Source organism: Harpia harpyja, chromosome 4 (genome assembly GCF_026419915.1).
Source record: "Harpia harpyja isolate bHarHar1 chromosome 4, bHarHar1 primary haplotype, whole genome shotgun sequence".
NCBI lineage: Eukaryota > Metazoa > Chordata > Aves > Accipitriformes > Accipitridae > Harpia > Harpia harpyja.
This window is the reverse complement of record NC_068943.1, coordinates 65,649,729-65,676,386: the sequence shown is the minus strand read 5'-3', so window position 1 is coordinate 65,676,386 and position 26,658 is coordinate 65,649,729. Positions and strand designations below refer to the sequence as shown.

Below are 26,658 nucleotides of genomic sequence, written 5' to 3'. Positions count from 1 at the left end.
ATTTGTGTATATATAAATAGATATAAGCAGATATCTGAGGGGGATAATTTCCCGCAGAGAGAAAATGCTGACAGAATACACTGTTCTGCACATTGATTTTTTTTTTCTTTTTTTTTTTTTCTTTTCCGTTTGCGTATGTGTGTTTTATAGAACAGCAAAAACCTTTAATGAAGTCATCTGGCTATTGATTGCTTTCACATTAATTTAATGTGTACTAAAGAACTTACTATAAATGATAAGAATGGTGAGCTGCCAAAAGTATTTTTTTTCTTAGTGACAGTTAAAACGATTTCATTTGTATTAGTAAAAGTGTGCAATTGTAATTTCCTTGTCTGTTGCTAGTAACTCTTCAACTTGATGTTTTGGTTTGGAGTAAGCATGAATTTTGGGCTTTAATTTAGGGTCTCGAAATATTCCTCCTCCTCCCCTCAGTTTTTCAGCAAGGAGATTTTCAGGTATTGGATTGTGGATTTTAGCTGGCTTAGGTCACCATATAAGCTGTCCTGGTTTTGGCTGGGATAGAGTTAATTTTCTTCTTAGTAGCTGGTGTAGTGTTATGTTTTGGATTTAGTATGAGAATAATGTGGGTTTATCTCAACCCACAAGTTTTACTTTTTTTTTCCGATTCTCTCCCCCATCCCACTGGGTGGGGGAAGTGAGCGAGCAGCTGCCTGGTGCTTAGTTGCTGGCTGGGGTTAAACCATGACATATGCAAAAGCTGTTCTAAAGCAGGAAATTACTACAGTTGGGAATTTTTAAAATTTGTATTCATTTCAGGACTAGTACAACGCTCGTGAAAGTTTTGATGAATGTGTGGGTTAACATGCTGCATGCATGATGGGTAAAGAGGATGTTATATTGCTGTGCAGTTTGTCCAGATACTGGATGCATTCGCTACCTTGGCAATACCCATATCAGACCAGGCAAGGGCGAGAAGAGATGACAGAGATGGAAGGAAAGCAAAGTGGCTGCAATGACTCTGGCAGGGAACGGGATTTTCCCTGTGCTGCCCAGAGCTCTGCTCTGGCTGGAGGGGCGGCTGGGTTGGCCATCACGTGGGGAGGTTGGCCTTTGCCATGCTAGGAGAGGTACTTGCTTCCCACTTGGAGTCCGTAAGCAGATCCCGTGTTTCTGCTACAGTCTGTCCAAATTTAAAACCCCTGGTGTTCCTCAAGCCCGTCATTTGGTAAGAGGACAGATTATTTTTACATGCAGTGTGTAAGGCCAATATCACACAGTCCAAGAGTATTACAAGAAAGTGTTGGTATGCATAAAAAAAATACATATGACCAAGTTTATATTAATGCCTTTATGTGAAAAGTTGTTTTTAAAAAAGAGTTCATATTGCATCAAATCCAGGTTTAAATAATGAAGTCCAAGATTCTCCAGTTACTGATGAGTTTTGTACATGGTGCTATTGTAATTTTTGGAAGAGAAGCAGGAGTGACTTCATTCGAATCAAGGGGTATGGCTTTTTTCCACTGTCTCCTGGAACTGATCTGAGAGAGAGAAACACATGTACTCCGTATCCCTCCACAAAACTACCAAGGGTCCACATTTACAAAGCCCTCATTGAAATGTGCTAGTCCTCCTCAAATAATTAAAAATGAGAAATGAATCGCCAAGTTTATAAAACTGTATGCTCTGCTTGACAACACTTTCTTTCTCTTTAGCATGGTAAATTAAAAAAAAAAAAAAAAAAAAGAAAAAAAGAAACCAGTCTGGTTGACAGTTTCTAGGAATATTCTAGGCCTTGGGACCAGAAATCTGTTTGTTCCATTTACATTAACTTCCCCCCAAAGGGAAGAAATAAGCAACGCAGTGCTGTGTTAGCATAGCCACGCTTTCTGCAGGTTGCAACAATAATTCTCCTGCTTACTCTCCCTGTAGAAAATGTATTGATAACATAAGCGATCATCTCCAAGAGAAGTAATGGGTGAGGGAGAACGGTGATGGGAGGATGGAGGCAATGGTAAGGGGGATGCTAGTTTCAAGAAACCACCAGCAGGTTGTAAAATGGAGACTTGTTTGGTGGAATTTTTGAACCAGTGGCCAGGAGGTTGATGTAAATGAAGCTTCTGAGGGGTGGGAGGTTGAAGCATGAAGGTTGATGGACACAGTGCAGTTGGCCTAAAGAAGCAATGACGTGTATGTATGTATGGCCTCAGATATTTTCTCTTGAGCACGCAGTTGCCTCCTTGCCACATCAAGCGGGCTTGGGGCACGTGAGCCTTGGGGGCAGTAGGTGTCCGAAAACTTCAGCTTTGGTTGCTATGGCTCTGTTGGAGAGCAGATTTTCTCTCTACAAGAAACTTGATTTTAGTGTTGTGTGCCTTTGCATCGACTCGCACGCTTTTGCTGGAAGCCAGCTGTGTTCAGGGAGCAGGCTGCTGGCTGCGCTGGTGGCACGAGAGGGAATCTGACAAAATCTGTATCACTTCAGGTTCATTTATAGGCAAGGGCTTGTTTGCAGCTGTGGTGGGTAAATGAAACAGTGCAGCATCTTCCTTAGCCCGTGACAGAGAGCATTTGTGCCATAGGAGCACTGCAAGTGGCTTCCCCTGTAAATTTGCCCCAAATGATGGTAAAGTAATGTTGGGCTGTTTCTTAGAGGCAGAGGTATGGCTGTACTGCTGAGAATTTAGAAAACGGAATATAATAGAAACCAGGCTGAAATGACATCATTCTTTTCTGTTTCATAAGCACGCGCTGCATGTGTGGACAGTGCGCAGATGTTTTGCTTTGATAACTTGCTGTGTAGGTTTATGGCCTCGGAACGTCGATAATTAAAGACGTTAGTTTTATTTTGAACTGTGTGAAATTCTGTGGAAGCATGTATCAAACTAAATTACATCTCTGCAATGTTTAGGGTGTTCTAGTCATAAAAATTCACTACTTTAGTACTTAGTATTTTAAGTATATTTTTTATTACTCTTCCTCCTCCTTTTTATAAGTTGCTAATTGTTTCCAGACATTTTTTCACTATGATGAAGACCTCTGTTGATGTTTTCCTCTTCTTTCTTTAATTTTTTCTTTCTTTTTTTCTTTTTTTTTTCTTTTTTTTTTTAAGTGCAGTGTGTAGGGAGGTGTTTTGATTTCATCCTCTTGCTAGAAAGTTGGAGCAGTAAACTTTGAACATGTGATGTTTCTTGCCATCAAGATTTCCTGCCAATGGTGTGTGATACCACAAAAAAAAAAAAAAAAAAAAAAAAGATTAAATCTCTGGAGAGCTTTCTAATGGTTTGTCTTAGTTTACTCTTGTATTCCAGACTAGACTCTATTGTGTCTAAGAGCAGGATTGATGTAGCTGCCTGACTCTGCTGATTGCTAGAGAACAGCTTTGCTAGATGAACATAACACATTCCATAGGTTTCTCCCTTTTATGGTCTCAGTTAGAAATAGTTTTTTAGCTCCAGTATGGTTTAGTGAATGTATTCTGCTTTTAAATAGACACCCAACATATGTGTGTCTGCTTTAACAAAGGGCCAACAAACCATAGATCAGATCAAAAAATCATTTTTCAGTTTGACTATATAATCCTACTAAATGGAGTTTATTTTTCCTTGTGTGTCTTTTCTCTTGTTTGCCAAAGTTCCTGTTCTTTAATACTATCCCCAAGTTTCTCGAGAACCTCCCAATCAAATGGCCAGGACCCTTTTTCAGTCTTCTGTGTTGATGATTCAGAAATGCCATAAATCGAGAAGAAGAGAGAATTAAGCAGTAACATAAATATAGTGGAGGTGGTAGCTGTAGCAGATTGCTTCAGTTGTGGACCAACGGTGATTTACAGTAGTGCATAGCTTGTGTTTTTTACAGAAGATTTGTGTTTCAGAGCAGTGAAAGGGATCAATAAAATGGAAGAAATTTTTCATTTCGTATCATATGAAGAAGGCTGTGCTGAATTCTCAGAAAAAAACCCCAAACAAAACAAAACCAAAAACCCAACCCCAAAACAACAACAAAACCAAACCAAATCCATGTCCAAATCCCCTATGCTTGTAAAATCTTGTCCCTTCAAAGAAGCTTTAGGTCAGAGGCCTTATGTGGGCAAGGGAAGTACTCCTCTCTTCCATCCCGAAATTGTGGCATCTCTCCTGTGGGCAGAGGGTTATCTTCATCCTTGTGATGGAAACGTCAGCCCTCATTCTGCTGATTATCTTTTTTTTTTTTTTTTTTTTCTTCTTTCAAATCTCCATTAGTAAGCTCCTGTGTTGTCCAGCACTCTCATCATTGTCTTCCTTTGCATGGCAGAAGCATGTGACATTTGTTGTAAATGTTCTAGACTATTATTTAGTTCTAGTTCTAAAACATTGTTTAGTTCCAAGGTATTATGATTCGTTTTGAGTAACTAACTCTTCTGCATTACGTATCTCTTGCCAGCTGTCTGTTCGTTTGATCATAAAAACAGAAAAAGCAGTCTGGTTTGGTTGACCACTCTTGCTTTCAAGGCAGATCTATCAATTGATGACTTGGTTTATTCAATTTCAATAAAAACATTTTCAGTATACTCTGATTTATCTAGTCGGTCATTAATGCTTCTTCTTTCTCACCTCTCTTAATATATTGGCTTAGTTTTCTCCAAGAAAGGACAAAAGAAGAAAATGTCAGTCTATAGCAGATGTAGGTCACTTGGCTAAATTGGTAGGCATGTTTCATCTTTAGATAGAAAGTGTAAATGTTGATTTGGTCCCTTCTTGCTTTTTCTGAGGATAAAAGCAGCTTTTTTTTGGAAGCTGATCTGCAAACTCAGTAGTAAGCTGTCTCTTAGATGAAAATAAGGAAACATAAACAATTTTTCAATAGGAACTTGTGGTTTAATCTTTCACACCATGCAATATAAAAATTGGTAAGCTCATTTATTGGTGAACTGGCTACAGTAGGTGGCAGTGATTGAATTTTTAGTCTCATGTTTTTGTCCTAAATTCATTACTGATGAAGGAAAAGCTAAAAAGGAGAGGAAAACAGATGAAGTATAAAACTTGTGACAGTAATTGATAGCTAGGTGGAGGCATTCATCTGGAGCTGCCTGCTCATCTTTATACACACCCAGCTTCGGGTGATTCAGAAAGAGACTTCTTTTACGCAGAGCTAGTGAAGAAAGGGAGGGAGGTGAACTTGCTAGTGGTGATCCCATTCTGGTCATCCAGAGGTTGCTTTATGCTTAAAAAAACCCTAGGAAGTTAGCCTTTTCAGAATGAGAGCTTTTAAACATAAAGTTGGTGGTGGTTTTTTTTTTAAAGTTTGATTAAAATATGAGTGTAATCAATGATGACAGTTTTAAAGAATCAAGATCAGATTTTCAGTAAACTCTTTGAATAAAATAAGTATTGTAGGACAAGAATTTTAGGTTTCATTAATTAGCTTTTGAGTGAAATACTTTTAGTCACTTGTGCTTTTGTTTGGCTGTGTGTTTTCTGGGAGGAGAGTGTGCGTTATTGGTTCATACTGGCTAAAGTCTTTACTACACAGAAAGTTTTCTTACTTAATTTCATACAGTTGCTGCTTCAGTTCTTGCTTCTTTTCTAACACTTAGGATCTTGCAGTATTTTTGTTAGTATTCTTGTTCTAGCTACTTGGTGAGCAATTGCTTGGTAAACTGCTTTCACTACTAAGGGTGTGCACCCAATTACCCAATAATGAAAAGCCTGTATTTTTCTTGCTTCCACCCTGATGGGGCATCAGCTTGACAGGAGTGACATGAAAATTATTGTATGCAAGCATTCAGCACCCTCCCCAGGAAAGCATCCCTTATCTTGCTTTAACTGCATTCCTGCAGTGTAACTGCTTCCCTTACTGAGAATTTGGCTAAGATCTCCCCACCTGTAGAAGTGTGTTTAACCAAAGCATTTAGGATCTTGAGCTTACTCGAAAAAATAATGAAATATGAAAACAAAAAGGATTTTTTTTTAATAGCTCTTGAGGTTTGAACTTTTATGATGTTTGGGTTGTGTGAATTTCCCTCATCCCTCAAATTAAGTTTAGAATTTTTCTCTTTTCTTTGAAGATAAAAGATGAGACTCTTGCCCAGATATGTGACTCCCAAGAACCGGGATGTGGGAAGAAGCATCACAAATATGATTCACCCTGAATTTTGCAGAAATTGGGAGCGCTGTGAAAGGCGGGGGGGAAATAGGTGCATATGCATGGTGTTTCCCCCCACGTCCTGTATGCAGAGCGGCAGTGTGGTTGCTCTGTGCTACCCTGCCTTCCTTGGCTTAGTTTCCCACTGGCGCTACCCTGGGAAGCTGCATTTGGAGAGGGAATGATACTGGAGAAAATGTTTGATGAGGTTAAAGATATTTTCTCATGTCAGTGTGTGGCTCTGACTAACAGTGTCCATCACTGGAGAAGAAAGCAATCATTGTGATGAGAGGAGGAGGTAGGAAGGAGGCCAGCCTCCCTGCAAGGAGAGGGCAGACCCAGTTTTACAGGCAGAACCTGTAGGACAACTGCAAATGAACCTCTGCTGAAGACATGCAAAGGCAACAGCCCTCTCTAAGCTTAAAACTAGCTGGTAGTGCTTAAAGGATGAGTGTCTGCCCAATGGACCTGCTGCTGAAGGCAAGCAGGGTATTTCAGGCTGCATCTTGAGCTGTTTTTCCAAGAAGGGGTGTGTGCGTGTTATGTGTTTTGGTCAAGGAGTGAGCTTGTGTCCTCACCTCAGCTCCAAGGCAGTGATGTCTCTTTTCCATCAGGGCTGGAGGGCCAGGGATGTCTGTCCTACCCTTTGTTCATATGAATGACTTGTCCTTTTTTTTTTTTTTCCTCTCCGTGCTTGCCACTACTACAGAAGTGTATTTTCTGCCCTGTCTTGTATTGGCTTTTCTGCAGTAAAGACTGAAGGTGAGGGTTTCCATTAGAAAAAAAAAAAGACGTGTTGAAAGCCAAGCAGCAGGCAGCAACTTTGCCAAGGGGGCCTAGAGCTAAAAATTTGTAAAGGAAATAAGGTTCCCTGGAATTACAGTGGAAATACATTTCCACTTAATTTCAGCAGGCTGCCCTAACAAATTGTAATGTCTGTAGTTGGCTGACAATGTAGAAATAACCCATGAACTAAAAGAAGTTTACTTCAGAAGACGGCTCTCTTAAATTATTTACCTTGGCTTCGTCCTCTCCTGAATTGAGGAGAACATAACAGTGTTTCCCTCTCTTGATCCCTGTCTTGGCTGGTTGCTGAGATGCTTTTGGATATAATGAAACCTTCTTAGCATAAGAGAGAACTTCCAACATAGCAAAACTGATTGCCAAACCTAACAACAACAAAAAAAAGTCTGCATCCGGTAATGACCTTCCTGTGATCTTGGATGCCATATTTCTTTTGTGCTGTGGCAGTGATTTTTCCACACATGTTTATGAAGCATTTTGAATTTTTTTTGGTGACATAATTCACATAAATGTTCTGAATGCTCTCTCTGCCCAACCCTGACCTCACCCCACTATGTAGTATCTTTAGTATTTTTTCCTGTGCTGAAAACTACCAAAGACTTCAGGCATTATTTTCCCACACATGGTGAAAATAAAGCACTATTTTAAAAAACCAAAACCAAAACCACCCATGCAAACAGATTTTCCCCCGAAAAATAGTTCTGTTTGAAAAGCAAAGATTTTTTTTTTTTTTTTTAATTTTTTTTTAAGTACAAGTTGAATAGGGATCCAGGAAAGCACTCTGACCTTCTCCTTATCAGTACCTTGAATTGTCCAGAAGAGAAATGGAGAGTTTGTAGAAACCCCTGGACAGCTGTAGCCTTTGGGGGTACAGCTGTTTAACCTGATGCGCTCTGCTTCTGAAGAAGTTCCTCTTCTTTCAGTGCTCGCGTCCACCCTTCTCCTTCAGCTTACCGTCCCTTTGCTTGTGCTGACACAGCTGTTTTGGGGCTGTAAGTTGGCTCGCTGCAGTCATTTAGATTAAATCCCCACTTTTCTGAAAGGCCACAGTTGGAGTGGTGCAGTGTCCTGGGCAGTCCTTGAAGCGGCTGCGCTTGCACGGGAGCAGCCCTGCCACGCTGCAGCGCAGGAACAAGCATGCAGAGGACAGGGAAAGATGGGAACTTTATTTTCTGGCTTTACTTGAGAGCAAAAGAAAAGGTACTTTGACCCCACCTGAGGGTAGATCCAATTGACTACCCAGGAGGGTGGGCTGCAAGCACTCTCCTGGGGGCTGTCGTAAGTTGGTTTGTTTTGTTTTTTGTTTTTTGTTTTTTTTTCTGAGATACTCACAGTGACTCCTAGAGCAGCCCAGAATTTGGGAGCCATAAAGGAGGTGCTTTGTCTGTTTAGTTTTTTTATAAGTGTCTAAAAGTGGCACTTTTTTCTCAGGTTTTTTTTTTTTCCTTTTTTAGAAGAAACCATGCACGATACTAACTTGACAACTAAACTGTGTCTTTTAAGATAGCCAATTCATTGCTGAAGGATGCGGGCAGGTACGATATATTCTAGTGAAGATGTGATTTCCATCACCCCCCCTCTCCCCCTAGTGATCTTTAGAGCTGTCAGTCTGTTGCCTTTTGCTGGACCTAAACTAAACAGAGTAACTCGGGATCCTGTAACCAGAGCGGCCCTTTGTAAATGAAGGTCAGTTGGGTGCAGTGCTGTAACAACAGCCTGTAGAAACAGCCTTAGACCAAGGCTTCTTTTGTTAAGCAGAGGAATATTAACTACACTGAGAGTTCCTGAAAGTGGGTGGTTTCTACCGCCAAGCTCAGTAGCTCTTTGTCGTAATGAAAAAACAATGCTGTCTGCAAGTAAAGATTGAAAGCATCTCCTCACATCTGTTTGTCTAAGCTTGGGAAAAGGTGCCATTGGATGAGAGGAGCAAATCCTGCTGTGGCCGTGCTCATACTTGAAGGAAAAGCTTTAAATGCCAGCAAATGCCAAGGTGTCTTTCATGAAGTTAGTTTTAATTTATTTTTAGACTTGATTAATAGTTACTGCAATATTTGCCTTGCACAGTTTTTAATGGAATGCTTTAAAAAACTTGTTTAATATGTGATAGCTTCTGTGTAATTGTGCTCTCGTACAATGTTTTTGGTGAGAATGAACTAGCACAGTTTTACCCAGAATTGTTTGGAAGACACCAGTGTGGAAAGCAGAGATGACTCACAGTGCCTTGGAGGAAGAAGAGCTAGCAATTAACCACAGAGCATGGCATTATCTCTATGCCAAAGCTGACTGAGAAAGCCATCATGTTTTCCACTTTGCTATTTCGGGAAAAAGAGTACCACGGAGAACTATTGTCTCTTTAAGCAATCTTGATAATCTTGTCAACTTGATGAGTTTAGAACAGGTATCATGGGAGGCATGTGAATCAAAAGAAGGTGGTGGTTCCCATCTAGAAACCATTGTTATTTTTATTTGATGAATAAATACATATGAAACATTCTCCTTATTTGTCAGTGGACTCCTCCGGGCGAATAAACTCAGTTGCATGACAAGAATGTGGTATGTGATAGAGCACATGGTTAGATAAGTATTTCTGCATAAATTTATTTTCTATGTAATCCCATGTGTCTGTACTCATATTTCTTTAGGAATATCTATATGGTATCTGTTTCTATTGCTGGCGGTTTGCCAGATGCCTGTAAATAAGGAATGTTTATTGCAAGTGAAATAATAAGTATATCTTATTTCTCAAAGTCGTTTGTTTTCCATTTGCATTTAGTGCAGTAGGGTTCACGTTGATGAAGGTGGCTTGACTTTACAGACAGAACTAGGTGAAAAACATGGCAATTAAATCTTAATTTTGATTTCTTTACAATAAAAATCTTATCTTTTAAAGCATATGTTGAATATTTGGGGGGGAGGGGGATGTGTTTTATTTAAATTAGCTTGACATTTCCTTTTATGTCTAGTGGCCTTTACTTTTGCTTACACAGAGAACACAGTAAGAAAGGGGTTAGCTTCCATTTTGGGTCCTTCTTCTTTTCCTCATCCCTCACCTCCTGAAAGATGTAAAGATGTATTGCTGTTGTGGTGCGCTGCCCTGTTCTCATGGAGCTCTCCTGCTGCTCCACTTCTTCCTATGTAAGTGTGCAAGCACAGTTACCAAGCTTGAGCCAAGTTCCTTGTTTCTGCCAAGGAGAAGTTGAAGGACCTCATGAAGTATTGGATTTGGCACATGGGCTGCCAGTTGTGCCAATTGCTTTACTTAATTTAGTAAAAAGAAGAAAAAAAAATTGTATGGATAGAAGCAGTATTTTGGCATTGGCCATAGAAGTCAGACTGAAGGAGGTGTTCGGGAGTTAATGATGCATCAGGATTGATACTCGGTTTCCAAGCATCTGAAGTGGAAGGCTTTGAAGAACCTGCGTGATGAGGAGCTTAGAGTTGCTTTCAGGCTAGTAGGGTATTGCAAGCAGATTGTCTTGTGGGCAGGAAAAAGCCCTAGGTGAAGACTAAGCCTGTAATTTAGTCTACTGGTTAATAGTGAAATGTCAGGACGACTTCATTTAAAAATTACTATCAAGGTGTGAATCTTCTTTGCCTTGATGAAACCACCTGAAATAGTGATTGGTGGTTGGCATTGGCTGTGAGAAGTCAGTAAGTCTGCTTTCTAAACTCTTTCCTCCTTGGGAGAAGTTGATTTGGGGTGTTAGTATTGTGGGAGACATCCACTGGGCTCTCAGCAGATTAGTATCTGATGAACAAACATTTTTTTACACCTGTAATTTCAATAATACGTGATTTCTCTTTCACTTTCTACCCCTCCCACCCTGTATTTCACTAAGTAGTATGCCAGAGCTTTCTTTAGATATGTAAACAAGAAGCTGTGGCACAAATTACAGAAGATTGCAAAGCCTTGATTTGGTTTTCTCTGTGCTGTAAGCAAAGAGCAATGACTTGAGAATTGACACTCGTTTTTTTAACTGTGACTAAACAGCTGTTCTGTTGAGGCTGATTATTTCACATGCCAGTGGTTGAGAGACAGCATCAGATTATTCCCTCTGCTAGCGTGAATGTCCTTATTTGTCCTGTCTTCTCTTCTACTGAGGATAATTTTGGCTTTCATTTTACCTCCTGTCCTCACCTTGTTTTGGCAGCTGATGAATGAGAACCCTTCCTGTGTGTCAAATGTTTTATATAGGGTCTGCTGGGGGGACCATAGGCTCTACGAGAATGATCCTGTGTATTACTCTTTTGTACGCTCGGGTCTTTTTCCACCTAGAAACTGCTGCTGGTAGGGGAAAATATTAAAATGTTTCAGGGTTGCAAAAAAAGAATCAAGGTTGATTTCAGGCCTGTATACGGCAGAAGGGGAGATTGCAGGGGGGGAGAAAATTTTTCTCGTTGGTCACAGTTGGTGCTCCTGCTGAATATGTGGATGTGTACGTATGGAGTGAACACATGCGCAGGCACTCCATACAGAGCGAGCACATACACATACACAGGCCATATGTTCATTATTTTAGAAGTTTTGTTTTCTCTTGCATTTTTATCAAGCTTTTAGCAGGGCTATTTCAATTGGGATTAAATAGAACTATGTAGGACAGTAACTAAGATACAAACTCTGTGTTTTCCTCCTTGCTCTCTGTGTGTCAGCAACATTCCTGGTGCTCATCCTCTGCCTAGAAATGAGTTTCTTTTAACCTAGAGCTTGTTGTGAGGAAGAGAGGAGATTGCAGCAGTCCTCCAGGTGTGGCGGGGATGGGTTTCTTTTACAAATTTTGTCCAGAGTTGCAACACACTCCTCTGTACTTAGCATGTATCAGGTTAAGCAGGCATGCAAACTTACAAATGAACTGAAAAAGCACGACAGCAGTCCTATACCTGTGCACACGCATACAAAAGTGAGCCTTCTGTCTTTCTTCTGAAGTTCAGTATGTATGCATTGTTTACAGAAACAGTACATTCTTAGCTTGCTTCCTAGAAGTGACATACGTACAATGTCGGTAAGGTCAGATAACTTTGCTATTTTGGCTGTGAAGTAACTTTGAAATATGTTTTAAAGATACAGGACTCAAAACAAAACGATGTCTGCAAACAGCATTTGTATCTACAGGAAGAAATAGCTTCCTGTGTTTTGCATGTCAGACAGTGAGACCTGGTTATAACACACATATGAACTACGTTTTCAGTGTTGGAATAGTCAGGTCTGCCCGAGTGTCTCACTGGGTTCTAAAGTTCTTTTTTAGCATTTGATTATTGAAAATACCTAGTAAGATGTATAAGTTGCATATTTTGTTAATCAAAGAGTGTGTAAATACAAACAGGAAAAAAGAAAACAAAACAAACACCTTTTGCATTTACAGGCCTAGTAAATAAGATGAAGAATAAGGATTTCTGAGATTAGTGACGATTCTTTGCCGCTTCTTTAGCCACTCTCTCTTTTTCTTTGTGGTTCTGTTATCTACAAAACCATTCAGATTAGTGCATTAATTAGTTTACGTTAACCAGCAGAGGGCTTCCACCTCAAAGCAAACAGCCATATCCCCTCTGCAGTTTCCCTGGTATGCTCTTATTCAGAGAAGTGGGAAATAGACATACATTTAGTTGTCTAGAGTACTTCCCTGCTGGCAGAATGGTCCTCAATTATATGTTAATAAATGTTTTTTATACAGTTTGTTTTTTAACAGGCTTCCAGATGTTTTTAGTACAGCTGTCAGCATTTCCACAGGAAACTTGGATGATCCAGTAGAAGTTTCTTGTGCTTAACCAAAATCTCGTATTTCTAAATTTCTCATGTAACTGATGTGTTGCAAAGTTTCACTTGCGTATTCAGGTATTTAAAGTGATTTGAGCCCCCTTTTACTATGAACATAGCATATGCTGAGTAAAGTAGTAGGAGAGAGTACACTCATCTTAACAATTTAGATTAAAGCAATGCAAGTTGCATTTATAAAGTCAGAATTTGTTTAAACCCATGTTTTCATTGCAGAGTGTTCAAGAGCAGAGAGGAATATATGTGAAGTAGATACAGGGTTTTACAAAAGCACGCAGCTTTCCTGGGAGGTAGGAGCCGCCCAGTGAGATGCAAGGGGTGGTTTGATTCGGAGCATCCTTCCTGTCAGCTGGGACAGCAGTTTGGAGCGGCTGGGTGCCTGGTGGAGTGAGGGTCAGTGCCGTGCAGGAGGAAGGAGGCACTGAATGCTGGTGGACTTCTGTAGCACCTCTCGAGTTTCTCTCCCAGATCCTGTAAGTGACTTCTCGTGTTGATCAGAACTGTTATGGAGAACTTTTGGTGATGCAATGAACAGACAAGTGCCGGGGGAAAAAAAATAATCTCTTCTAGAGATAGAAAACTTACTCAAAACCTCCTCAAAAATTCAATACTTAAGATAGTTAATCTTCACAGACTATCAACACTTGGGATATGTTGGTTAGCAGTTGTGAGCGGCGTACTTCCCTGGCCAAGCCTCAGCTTCGGAGGGGAGGTGACCCTATGGTTAAGAGATTTTAAAAAAAGATTTTGTGCCATGAAAGTGGAGCCCCCCAGCTCCAGAGGACTTGTATAGGGATCGAGGCAGTGGCTACAGGTAGTGGGAGCTTTTAGCAGAGCTATCTTAATTAGCGAGTTGTCATGCCCGAGTCAAAAGCCACTAAAACTATTAATTACATTTTAAGCAGAGGTAATAACATCCTTCTATGAGCAGATAGCTACAAGCTAAATCACAAGCGTGTGTCACCGTAACTACGTCGCCACCGACATCTCCCGCTAACCCCGGCACCCTCGGCTGGCGGGAGCAGGCCTGGCCCGGGAGCTGCCTGTATCCCTGCTGCCGCCCGCCCGCCCTGCCCGCCCGGGGCTCGGGGCAGCGATTCCCGCCGTTCCTGGCAAGGCAGCTGGCAGCTCCTGTTGCAGGTACTTGCAGTGCCTTACGCCGCAGTGCTAGCGAGGAGGGCTGCCTGTGAAGTATCCAAATATTTGCACATTGTCTGAACTCATCAAAGTCCTGTTACTTGTCCCCTTGGGTTGTATGACGACATAAAACCTCACATCAAAACCTGTGTGCTGGGAGAGCAGAAGTTATTTACCAATAAATACAAGCTGCTTTAATTGGAAAATGGTTATTGGCTGCCATGAGGTAAAACTCGGCTGCGCGCAGTCAAGGCTGAAACTTAATGCGGTTTGAGCCCTTTCCCCGTGTCCCTCAGAATGTCCATCGTGCTCTTACCCAGCAAAGCTCAGTACTTGAAACTGCTCCCGCAGTCAGTGATTGCCTAACTCCTTGCGTACTTGGAAGCAGATTTAGGGTTTGCATTGGTTCTGGAATTATGCTGATTAAGAAAACCAAAAGCTTGCAAGTGTATTTGTACCCGGTTGAAGCAGGAAGTTGTCTTATGTGCAGTTGACTTGCCTGCTCTTTTGGCATCAAACTATTTTAGAGAAAACCAGCATTTGTTTCTGGGTGATTCTGGTGTTCGTTCTGCCCCTTTTACAAATATCTTACTTTTTTGCCAACAACCAAACTGTGTGAGCGCCTTGTTCGTGCTCCTTGTTCAGTTCCTCTCTCACAGTAAGAGCGGTTTGGTTGGTTGGGCAGGAGTTAGCCCTACGTGCGGCTGGGGGGGGGGGGGGGAGAACCAGGCCCAGGTTAGCCTAGCACTTTATAGAAACTGTCCTCCAGGTTTTCTGAAATTTCCTTACCAGGGTAAGTACAGCTATTAAATACGAGAAAATATTGCCTGCCCTGATGCAGTGAATCTTTCCGGGGTACAGAAGTTGAAGGCAGGGAGGCTGGTGGTAGGTGCGTCATACAGACCTGTCCAAAACCTGTTTTATTCTCTATGGTGGTCTGCAGTCTGATCCCCCCCACCCCCCACCCTAATAAAGTTGGAAATGTGAATGGGATACTTGAAGCCGTCCTACAGTGCAGAACCCCCTTCTCTTTTAGGTGCTCATTTATGGTATGGTATATTTATAAGTTGAAAAAAACCCCAGAAGGATAAAATCGGTAACAAAACAGGAAATTTTCATTCGTAATTAGGGCATTCAAAGGCTCTGTAATGGTTGTGATAGAAGCAATTAATAGGCATTGCTTTTTGTGCAAGACAGGGCCTACTTAAGTAGGTCGTGAGGCTGGTAGCCAGGAGACCTACTTTCTTTTCTTAGCTTTGCTGCTTATCCTTTCTGTGATCTTGGGCAAGTAACTTCAATTTTGATCCTCTTCCTTCTTTACTATTTCTTGCCCCTCTCGGGTCCATTCACATCAGAAGGGAAAGAGTGTTTTGCTATGTGCTCTGCACAAAAGGGGACACAATCTTAACTGGAAGTTTGAGGCCCTGTTGTAACACCAAAACGCTCTCTGTGGCTGCTTTGCTGTAAATAATCATGCAGGAATATAGATTACTTTGCAGGTTTGCTATGTAAGCATTTTATAGGGTACCTGCATAAGAACAGGCATGCTGTAGATAAAGACCTCCGATGGAGGTCAAGTTCACAAGGTTTCGATACCTACTGAAATTCCCATGCATCTCTGCCCGGAGATGATGAGCGGCGCTGGGGAGATGACCCTACGTAGTGGATTTAGTGGTGTTGGGGCAGTTTCTGGGATGGAGGGTCTCCCGGGACTGCCGGGGGGCAGCCCACACCCTTCATGGGCTGCAGCAAGAGCTGTGGGGCGAAGGGTTGAGTCTGCAGGCAAGGTGTTTTCAATGGGCTTTTGGCGGTGCTTAGTCGAAATGGCTTTATGACTGGCTGGTGATGAGCGGTTACCACCTGAAGGAAAACACCCAGGAAGCCTGAGAGGTGTCCTCTTGGCTGTTGGAGTAGTGGCTGCCCCAGGAAACTGTACACGTGAATCACCCTCCTTACTGTCTGGTGGAATCATCAGAAATGATAGACTAGGAAACGTAGGAGTTAAATTAACATGTGAATTATGCCAAAAACCACAGCCCAACCAAAACCAGAGCATGTCTGCGGGGGTTTGGGATTGTTTTTTTTTTTTTCTTTGTTTTGTTGGTTGTTTTACACTGAACCGAAACCTTTTCCGTGCAACAATTTTTTGTTTACTGGCCTTAGGGGAACGCGGTGGCTGTGAGCCATGTATGTGTATTTGCTTAACAACTTTTAGAGAATTCTTTGACGATCAGGTTGTGATAGATGGTAAAAATCCCGATGGCACGCGAGGCTATGCATATTTACTCTTGTTCACCTCTAAAAATAAAAAAAGAAGGGCAGGGGGGAGGAACCAGTTTAGCTTTCTACTTCAACCCCTAGGTTTCTTCTTCTGTGATTCCTTCATGGTTTTTTACTGAGATGCGCTTGTATTAAGTGAACCAAAAATAATGCCTTAATCTTTACATGCGTAACCTGGAAAATATAAAGCCCATTTACTTGTATGACAACTTCATAGGGGAGAAAAAAGTCAGGCTGGAAAATTAGCTAAGCTTATTAGAAGCATACCTTGTTTTTCTTAAATGGCTTTGTAGAGCATTTCACAAAATTAAATTTAATCCTCTAAAGTGTGTCAGATGCTAAAATTTCCAACTCCTTGGCCTTGCATTTGGCTGCTGATTAAAGCATAGATTAACCTGCAATTCCATTGGTGTTAATGCTTCAATATGTATTGTTTTTTAAATGGTAATCACTATTTTCTCTTGATCTTGGGAAATTTACTTCTGATCCACATGTGCAACAATGTATGCTGATATTAAGCTCCTTGTCACCTACAAATAAAAAACATTCTGTGGTAATGACAGTATCATGATGAATCTTTTCCTGCAATGAAATATAATAATACCAAACTCTGAGCAAAGTGTTTCACCACTTTATTTACAGTTACAGTGGAAATGTTATGGTCAATCACCCGCAGCAATGTTTTCACCCTTGCATCATCAAGTTGTGACTCAGCACCATGATATAAAAGTAGACCTCCAGACAGGTCAGGAAGATTCCTAAAATCAAATTGCTGCCAAGACTCTGGGCAGGTCTCTGGGATTTACCCTGGCATTTTGGGCTAACCTGAAAGGGTTTCCTTCTTGTTGGTTTCTCTAATCTTCTAAGTAGTACAGTGGAGAGGAGATGACTGTGATTCTGCAGTTCCTACCAGGGTTTTTATACATCTGGCTCTGTATAATTTAGCCAGTAATAGCTGTGGTAGTTTACAGTTCTCTGTACTTTGCAGTACTGGCAATTCCAAATGTTTGCTCTTTCTCAAAAGAAACAAGTTGACTTAAGGCATGGTCTTTGATTCTTTGATTTTTACATTAAATCCTGCCTATCTGAACATGGACTGCCCCAAAATGGACATTGCAGTATTTGGGTCTCTAGGGGTATGTCATCCCACAGTCTCCAAATCTTCTTTTAAGCAAAAGGTCTAAAGAATAAAAACAAAACAACCACCCCCAAACCCTCCCCAAGTCTCTTGTCTCATCATGGATGGGGGTGTGTGTCTTTTTAAGACAAAAACCTCCAAAATAGAAGGACTTGATGACATAGTGAGAAAAGCAAATGTTAATGGTCCGTGCTCCCATTCACACCCCCCCTCAGCCCCCCTCCCCAACCCCACTACACCACCACTGACTTTGGGAAGTGGTGGAAGACATGCGTATGTACATATGCATTACCTTGCTGGGCCAGCTCAATTTAAATGCAGCCTATTAAATTATTTACAGAAGACAGTTGGCCAACCCATTGTGCTGTGTTAGTAGGAGCCAAAGGTCACTTTGGTGTGCCTGGTTGATTCATAGGGTAATCTGATACAGTACTTAGCTTTTTGCCTCCCAGTCAGTGGGTTAAACCTTATCCTCTTATTATGAGTCCGAGAACCATAAGTTTCAGAAAAAGCCGGAGCCTTTGTTTTTAATGGTTTTGAAGAGACTGTGCAGCAGAATCCAGAGGGCTGCAAGAGCATCTGCCAGGGGGTCGGGGCGCATTCTGATAATAGTGCAAATCTGACAGCTTGGGAGCTGAAACACTGTGCCCTTATTTTCTTAAGCTGCTTTTCCTTTTGCTAACGTCATCTGCAGCCATTAGGATGTTAAGGCATTAATGCTTATTCTTCAGATAGGTGGCACTTTTTTGGTTTTTCATGGGTTTTTTTTATTATCCCCCCCCCCCCGCCACGTTCCGTGCTACCAGCATCTCCTTGAGGATTCACTGAGCTGATTTTATTGAGTATCTCATATATTCAAGTCTATTCTTTTGCTGCAAGATACAAACTTGTGTGGTTTTTGTCAGCTTGCACCTTTGTGACAAATCCCGTCAAAAACCATAGGTATTGGGATGTCTTGGTATTGCTAGCTTCTGTCTGCTTTAAAATGTTGCCTTTGCCTCTCCCTCTTCCAGACTTACTCCCTCCTGGAAGCAGCATTGGTGTCGGCATGCAGGGCATGCAATTGGCATTGCGGCAGCTTTCAGTAGTGCCTGGCTTTTTAAAACCTTCACACCGCAGAGTGCTTTTCCCAGCTACTAGTTTAAAGAGATGGCAGAACGTAGCACAGCTGGGATTGAAACCTGTTTTGTGAGCTGTAGTCACACCAGTGGGAGTCTGGTCAGTAAAAATGTCTGCTTATGCACAGATTTTGTTTGTGTCTATGCACTTGTTTTTTATTTTTATTTATTTATTTTTTTAATTGTACTACCAGGTACAGGGGCACTAATGTTTTCAGCACATTCTGTGCAGGATGCTTGTGGCATTTACAAGCTCCAGAATTTTATTTTTCCTCTCTCCAAGTCCACAGAGGTGCACAAGTGCTTTTCTATTTCTGTACACAGGGTTCAGAAGTTTGTGCTGCCACCGAGCTGGCTGAGGAAAGGAGGAGTTTTGCTTCTGCGGTCGTGCTTTTAGGAGAGCGAGCCTATCGTATTTCACTCTAATCCTAAGCGATAGCCACGCAGTCTGTTTTATTGTTAGAAGAGCCTTCCTGGAGCTCCTTCACCAGGCTTTTCACTAGGGGAGAGCAGGGCAGCCAGAATGAGGAGGCAGAAGTGTGGTCAGTCCCTCATGCCTCCTGAGCTGTGCCATGCTGGGGTGTGATCTCTGCCTGCTCTTCCCCTGTTGTGGGGTGTTTTTGATGAGCCAGAAGAGAGGACTGAATCGCATGCATGCTCCTGGGGAGCGATGCCAGGGAGAAGAGTGGAGCTACAGTTTTTGCTGTTGAGTGGAGAATGGGGAAAACATGTGCCTTAGTGCTATATCCTGCTCAGCCATTACATGCTTCTCTGAGCTGCTGCAAGGTGCCACTTTCTGCTGCTTTTCTCCTCTTTGTTTTCTTTGGCAGCTCCCTAAGTGCTGTATCAAAACAGCTTCAGGGGAGCTGTGCTGGCACGGTCACCCATCTCCATGCTGGTGCTGGTTCAAATGCAGCGAGAAGAAACCTGGATGGAAGTCGGATTGAAATTGTTTAGCCTCCCTCGAAAACCACTGAGAAAGGGGACAGGAACAATTTCAGAAAGGTCTGTTTGGAACCAAGGCCAGTAGCTGGCTTGAAAGAAAATGAAAAAGGAGTGTGTTTCAAGATCTTTCAAACTCAAACAAAACCCAGGCTCCCTCTCGCGTGCTGTAAGCTGGATAAATTTCTCCTCCTTGTCAAGGCAGACAAAGAGATTGTTTCGCAGCGATGGTGAACTCTCCTCCATGTGCGTGCAGCAGGTAGACGACGATGATGAGAACTGGACCTACAGGAGCCAGCAGAGAAAAGGTGACTTGCTTTTTCTTTAACCCTTGTGATTGCTGCTGCCGTGTGAGCCCCTGGTCCATGCTGTTGTCCAGCTGCTGGGGTCCCGCCGGGAGCCAGGAGCCGCAGGTGGGGTAGGAGGAGGAGGGCAGCACAAAAGCCTAGGCGCAGCATCGCCTTGCCCAGTTTTTCTTGGGTTAAAACTGTGAAAGCTTATAGTAATCAATGGGGAAAACCTTTAATTTTCCATCGGGGCAACATAAAGGTACTGACTGTGTGGTGTGTAGGTAAGTTTTTGTTTACTCTCCTTGTAGCCAATAGTCGCTGGTGGCAGCTCCTTTGGGCAGGTGCTGCAGAAATCTCTCCTCTCTATGTGGTACCAAAAGCCATTTAAGACTCCACTTGTAACAGTCTGGGTGGCTTTTTGGATGACTGCCTCATGGTCCTGCTGGAAAATTTTAAGTGTATTTTGTTTTATGAGGGCAGAATGAGAAGAGGTCCCAGATGCAAAATAAAAGAGATGATGGGATGCTGATGGGAATTGCTCCACAGAGAGGAGGAGGGAGATCTAGGATGCGAGATAGGCAGCTCTGAATGAACCCTTGAAATACTCAAACCTGGAGTACATTTTATATGAGACTTTTAAAAAGTACTTTTCTTTTTTGTGTTCATTTTTTTGAATGGAGTATGTCAGGTACTTGTTCAAGCATACCTCATATTTACCATAAATCAAATTTCAGAAGTTTATTCCTCTGAGATGGTGAGCACTGTTACCACTGCGTTTACTGGCTGGCAGGCAGTGGTGTGTGTGTGTGTGGTTAAAAATACTTGATAAAGTGATTTGGTTGTAATTTCTCTAGTGCTGCCAGTGCACTGGTTTGTTAAAGGAAAGTGTAAGGTTGACTTAGTTCTGCTGTAAGGTCACCTTTGTAAGAGCAGGCAGGCTCTCCAAGGGCATTTGAACTTCAAAGGGATTTTTATTTCTTTTCATTTCTGGGAGCAGTTAATAGCTATTTGGCCAGAATTTCAGTTCCGAGTCAGAATAAATTGTGGCTTTAGTAAATGGTTTAGATGCAGGAACACTAACACAGGATGTATACACTTGTGCTTTGCTCGCAGCATGCTAAGAGACGATTTTAATCTGTGTTTTGAAGATTGTTTTTTAACCCCTTTTGCTGCTGAAAAACTACTAAAAAGGGAGTTTGCATTTGCAACCAGTGGCTAATTTTTACTTTTGATTGTTGGCATGTTGATATTGTACAGCAATGTCAGATATACTTCTAACGCCTGTGGGATCTTACATGCTGTGGATCAGAAGAAGCACGCAGTCCTGCTGCTGGTCACTGTGTAACTTCCATAAAAGTTTCTCATGCTGCCTTCCTTAGCCTGCTCTCACACAAGGCAGAGATGGGAAAGGAAGCTTAACTGATGGATTAATGGTGTATTAATTTTTCTGAGTGATTTACATAAAGAGCCCATTGTACAGGCTGGAGGGGGAGGGCAGAATTCCTCCCGTAATTGGGCAGCAAGCTATGAAAGCCTCCCTGCCTGCCTATAGCAGAGATGACAATACATCATTTTTGAAAGGAAGGTGGAGGGAGGTATAGATTATGCAGGGTTTATTTCCCCTTTGCAGGGCACAATTTGACTCGACTTTTAAAATCTGCCTGGATCATAAATCTAACTGTGCACTTCTGCCTGTCTGGGATCCTCTGCTTGGAGGGAGCTGACAAACTGGCAGGGGATGCCAGGGCCGGAGGGAGTTTGGGTTACATACTTGGGCAGGAGAAGCTTGTCATGGCTGTGTTTCACCCAGGGTTGTGAGTCAGGCTTGCACGATATCGGAGCAGTTTGAGTATCCGTACCTGGCAGAGTTGTCATCTTGTGTTTGTGTTCAAAGGCAAAACAATGTGTGATAAATGAATACTTGCATACTCGAATTAGCTTGCTCCATTGGACCGTTGCGTTACTGCTTGCCAGCCTTTGTAAAACTGAGGGCTCAAAACAATATTGTCTTTGGTGCTTGAGTTAACCATGTCACTTAAAATTAACGCAGACTAGAAAGAAATGGGATGCACAGCAGGCTGGAAGGATGGCTAGTTTTATATAGAAAACCAGACTGTTGATTTTAAATTAGCTGAAAAACTATTAAAATTTCATCTATCAAAATAATTTTGCCTCCAGTTCTTCCTTAGGTAAATTGGTAAAAAGGTAAGCCTGACAATTCACAGGGTCTCTTTCTATCTTTTTCTTCGCCTAACTGGACGTGTAAAGGCAGGAGTGTTAACAGAATTTGGAAATGAAGGAATTGTTGTTTTTCTTTCAGAGCTGTTTCTCTTCCTGTCTTTTTAAACCTCTTATTCTTTTGCCGCTTCATTGCTCTTCCTGTCTCATATTGCATTCCCACGAGGCTGCTAGGTGACAGGCACAAGACAGCATGTGTTGCGTGGTATTTCACCAGCAAAGTGGCTAATCTGCATTGGCTGCAAACGGGAACTTGCAAACAGTAGCGAGCAGCGAGATTGGTTGGATTTGTGAGTTTAAAATGAGCAAGAAAAACAAAAAGTAAATGCTAACTACAAACCTGGGGCACACCCTGATGCCCTGTGCAGCTGAGCTCTATTTGTGTGGAAGTCAAGTCGGCGGCCGCCGCTTTGCTCTTTGTTTTTAAAAGGTACACAGTAATGCAGAGTGTTTTGGAACTGGTAGCACCAATTAGACTTCACATCTGATAATGCAGTTACTAAAAGACACGGTAAAAGTTGATAGTAAGATAAAGTTTTGTTGTTTGAAACATTACTTGCTCAGCCCTCTTTCTCTGCAGTCAGCTGAAGGACCTTTGAAATGAGAGCACACTGTAACTCCCGTGTTTCTCTTCTTTAATCTGAATTTTTAGTTCAGATTTCTTACTTTTTGGGGTAGCAGAAGTTTCCTTTATTCTGGAGCGTGTGTGTGGGTGAAATGATCTTTTTTTTATTCCCGACGCCTGCTCCAAGTGTCCTTTCTCTCTTGAGTAGGCACTGCTTACCCCTTTCTGTTACTGGTGTTCCCGGAGGTGGCTCCAAGGGGAGAGGGCAGGCCAGCGTGGCCAGGGTCAATCTGAATTCATCCAGCCCGATACAGACTGAGCCCGTGGAGCTGACCGTGCTTCACGCAGGTGCACGTGGGGTGTCGGGGCAGCGGTGCTGAGGGGTGCTGCTGGCTGGGGTTGTCTGTCTTAGGAAAGCCACCGGAGTGGCAGAGGCCGGCCTTCTCTGCCGCTGCCTTGGTCAACAGAGCTGGGTTGTTCTGCTGAGCAGGGTCCTGTGGGCTCACGAGGCAGCTTTGTGAGCACTCCGTAACTGCTGTGCATGAGGGATAACAGCCTCGCTGCCCTCACAGAAGATACCTGTGCAATGATGCCCGCTGGTAGTACAGCTGCTTTGAAGAGGCAGGTGTAGGTCCAGTCAGACTTTGGTTTTTGTGCAAGCTTTTTGTTGGTAGACGTTCTAGTTTTCATCTACTTTGCTCTTCTAACGGCACAGCTTGCTTCTGGTACGCTTGGTGGGAACCCAGGGAGCAGCTTAATTTTTGCAGTGGCTGAGCCTAAAATAACCACTAGAAGCAGGGCTGGTTTGCTTGCTTATGGTTCCTGGAAAACCGAGCAGGTCCTGGTTTGGGGGCTGTTCCCCGTGTCTTGGTGCGTTTCTGTGTATGCTGGAGGTGCAGCGGTAGATGCGTAAAATGAGTGGTGTGCTGCTCCTACCCCCAGATGCTTTCAGACTGAAGCTCAGAGTGTTTTTTCCTTTCAAAAACACATTATTGAAAAAACACTGACAGAGTTATTCTCTGAAACTGATGCAAAGGTGCTTGTGTGCATTGCAAAGTGTTTCCAACATGTAGAAGTATCTAACAGTCATTCGTGTGGGCCTGTGCTGTTTACCATGAGTATGACATAGCAAGTTAACGTTGAATAGAGGTAACACATGAGGCAGTTTATGGTAGAAATCTCACCATGTTTGCTTTAACTTCGCAGGAAAGGAGGTGAGTCCCATTTCAGCATCAGAACATCTTACTGAGTTTTGCTGACTTTTTTGTCTTTTCTCTCTTTCTTCCTTCCCATTGGTTTTGGAGGTTGGAAAAGGACAGCTTGTGACAGCGGCTCTGAGCAGTGCTGCCTTCATGACTGGTCTTGCTGATCTCCCCGCCATGCTGGCAGGGTCGCAGAGAAAGGGAAGATGTTTCTCCGGAGCAGTTAAATACGCCTAAGCTAGTGACTTTATTTCTCCTGTTACTTCCTCCAACAGTGATCTTCTGGCCAGGTGTTGGAGAAGCACAGTTAGCAGTCAGGTCTGGCCACAGGTGTCAATGCATCAGAAGAAGCTGTTACCCATCAGGAAGGTTTTCCCCCTCTCTCTCCAGCTCCTGTCCCTGCTTATTGCTCTTGATTTTTTACCCACAGTCCCCATTTCACGTGGTTGCTTTCCAACCTTTCTGCATCATGAGAAAGTCAAAAGCCTTAGCTGCTATTTACTGCAGGCTATACTACCTGGAAAACTTATTTGGAGTCATTACTCAGAGAAACCTCGTTTCTCAGATAACTGTGGTCTTTTAAAGGCTGATCAAGCCTGGTTCAGAAGGTGGCAGCCACTGGCTTTCTGTTGTCTGCTGGCCAAGTCTCAGTCCTTAACATAAAAGCATGTGGAATGCCCATTTTTTCCTTGCAAAAACAGTCTAAATGTGAAACTTTATTTTAATGCTATAAAGTCCTTTAATTCATAAGTAACTACTTGTGGGCTCAGCCTTTCATATCCTTGTGGCATATCCCATGGAGGTAATCCTGATGTCCTGATGACAACTCTTACCAAAGCTGTCAGGTAACTTCCTACCCCACCCACTGCATATCAAGGACTGAGAATGTCACACCAAGGGGTTAAATTTCCACAAACTGAACAATTAATTTCTTCTGTCACAGTAGCAATATTGGTGCTGCCTTATTATGTCAGTAAAAATGATCTTTAGTTATGCCTATACTACCTGCGGTCGGTTTAAACATATATTGCATAAGTTTGATACTATCAGAGGAGTTTTTCTTCACATTCCAGAGGCAGAGTTGGGACTCAAGACCTTCAGTTTTTGTAATACCAAGGAGTTTGTATTCTCAGTGCTTCCTATAGAAACTTAGCGTAGGGATTTGCAACTCTGACGTTGTCTAACTGCAGTGTCAGAGCATCAGCTTGGTCTTTTCCTAAAGTCCACATGAATTTTTTAAATTTTGGTTTTTTAAGTCATGAACACAGTTCATGAGGGGGGTTCAGAGTCAGAGCACTAATCACATTTTTTTTTTTTTTTTAGTAATGAGGTGTAAGAGTACCAAGAACTAGGAAGTCCCCATAAGCAAGATTACTGAATCCAGGCTTGCTGTTGCTATTGTAATGTAAAATCATTTAACGGGGCTTTTTTTCCTATATGTTTTTGCACAAGATCTTGTGTTCAAGGGGGGAAAAAGTCATGTCAGTTCCTACACAGGTAAGGGCCCATAAACCTGAAGGGAGCTGTTAGTGTTTGTAGAAGCAGTAATATGTGATGGATTGTAGTGTTGGGGCATGTGTGTCTGTGAAACGGATTCTTGAAGCTTTGGGCAAGTCCATAAATGATTATTTATGAAAACCTCAAAAAGCATTTGTGCAAGAGACTGGAATAACTCCCAAACAAATATTACATCTTCTATATACCTTTTTGTGGAAGACTTTTTTTTTTTTTTTTTAAAGACGTGAACGTTTTATAGACACGCAGTTTTTTGTATATGGGCAGACATACACAAATCTAAATATTTAAGTGGAAAAATAGTGAGAGATTTGATACAAAGGCCAATTTTCTGTCTTGTCATACCTTTTACGTGTTGTAGGTTCTGTTTGCAAAGATAAAATTGGATATAGTTATACGCATTTGTAAAAATTTGCCTATATGGTCAAGTTTGTGTCTTAGTATTTGTGGTTGAAACTGTTGGATGTTGCGCTTTTATAGAAGCAGTTCTCAGCTGGAAGCAGAGGTACTACTTAAATTACTTAGGGTGTACTATTTGTATTTGTATGTTTGTATTGTGGTGCAGCAGACAGTTCTGTAAAACTTTCACGATATGCAGTTGCAACTGAAACTTTTCATGCTGGTAAAACAGCTGAAGACAGTCGAAAGTCCTGCATTTAACTACAGCTTGAAGTAGCAACTTGTGTATGCTGCTACATAAATGAAAATTTAATCAAAACTTTGCCTTCTTTCCCGTGTCTTCTGGTAAATATTGCCATAGATGGGCATCTGAAAGTGGGTTTGCTAAGCAAAAATTTGTAAGCTACAGAAACAAGTTAAGTTTAAGTAAGAAATGTTGACATGTATCACAGAATCATTTGTTCAAACCCACATCTCTACTTTTGCTTTATCAAAAAAGCATGGATCCAGCCATCATTGCTATTCGTTCTATAAAATCCTTGCCAAATGTCAATCCTTTGCTATTTTTATAGTACAAATAACTTGTATTAAAAAAAAAAATGATCTTTGTCACCTGATCAAAACCTTCCAGGTGAAAATAGAAGAAAAAATAACTTGCTATGACCTTAAACATTTGCTGCAGCCCTTCCCTCTTTCCCAGCTGCTAACCCAGCATGTCCATTCCTTTGCAGGAAGCAGTGGCTGGAGAAATGCAGTCTGTGCTAAAGGACATTTCTGAGTAGATTTTTTTACAAACAGTTGTGGCTGGTTCCGCTGTCTATATGCTGTCTCCTCCAAGAGCCATAACCTCTTACTAATGTAAGTTTACTGTGTTGAAGTGTCTTAATCTCTCAGGGGATTGTGGAGTTTTTTTTGTTAGGAGGAAGGAGTTGAAGGGAAGAACACGCTTGTATGGCATGCTAGAGCTGCTGTCTCAGAAGGGTGCTTTTGTTAGATGAAGGGCAAGTTAGCTGCTGGTATTTGAGAACCGTGAAGCTCCCTGGGTTGCTGCTCCCGGGGCAGGTGCCGGTTCCTTCTGGGCAGCTCTGTGCTGCTGCGAAGTGAGACCCTGACTGTTCTTACCTTCTGTAGCACACCTTGAGTTTCACTTGCAGAGTAGCTCCAGTAGGTTTTCTTGGC

The 26,658-nt window shown here is 42.1% G+C and overlaps 1 protein-coding gene across 10 annotated transcripts in view; it reads left to right on the top strand.

Moving 5' to 3' along the window:
• NHSL1 (NHS like 1) overlaps window positions 1-26,658 on the top strand; it is a 185,356-nt gene that overhangs the window by 60,289 nt on the left and 98,409 nt on the right. The window contains exon 1 of one of the 10 annotated variants that reach the window (XM_052784500.1): window positions 18,778-19,578. The exons of 8 other annotated variants lie outside the window; for them this stretch is intronic. In XM_052784500.1, the coding sequence (XP_052640460.1) occupies window positions 19,374-19,578 (205 nt within the window). In that variant the 5' untranslated portion in view covers window positions 18,778-19,373. Of the gene's footprint in view, window positions 1-18,777; window positions 19,579-26,658 lie in introns of those variants that run through there. One more of the 10 variants, XM_052784505.1, reaches the window with a different exon arrangement.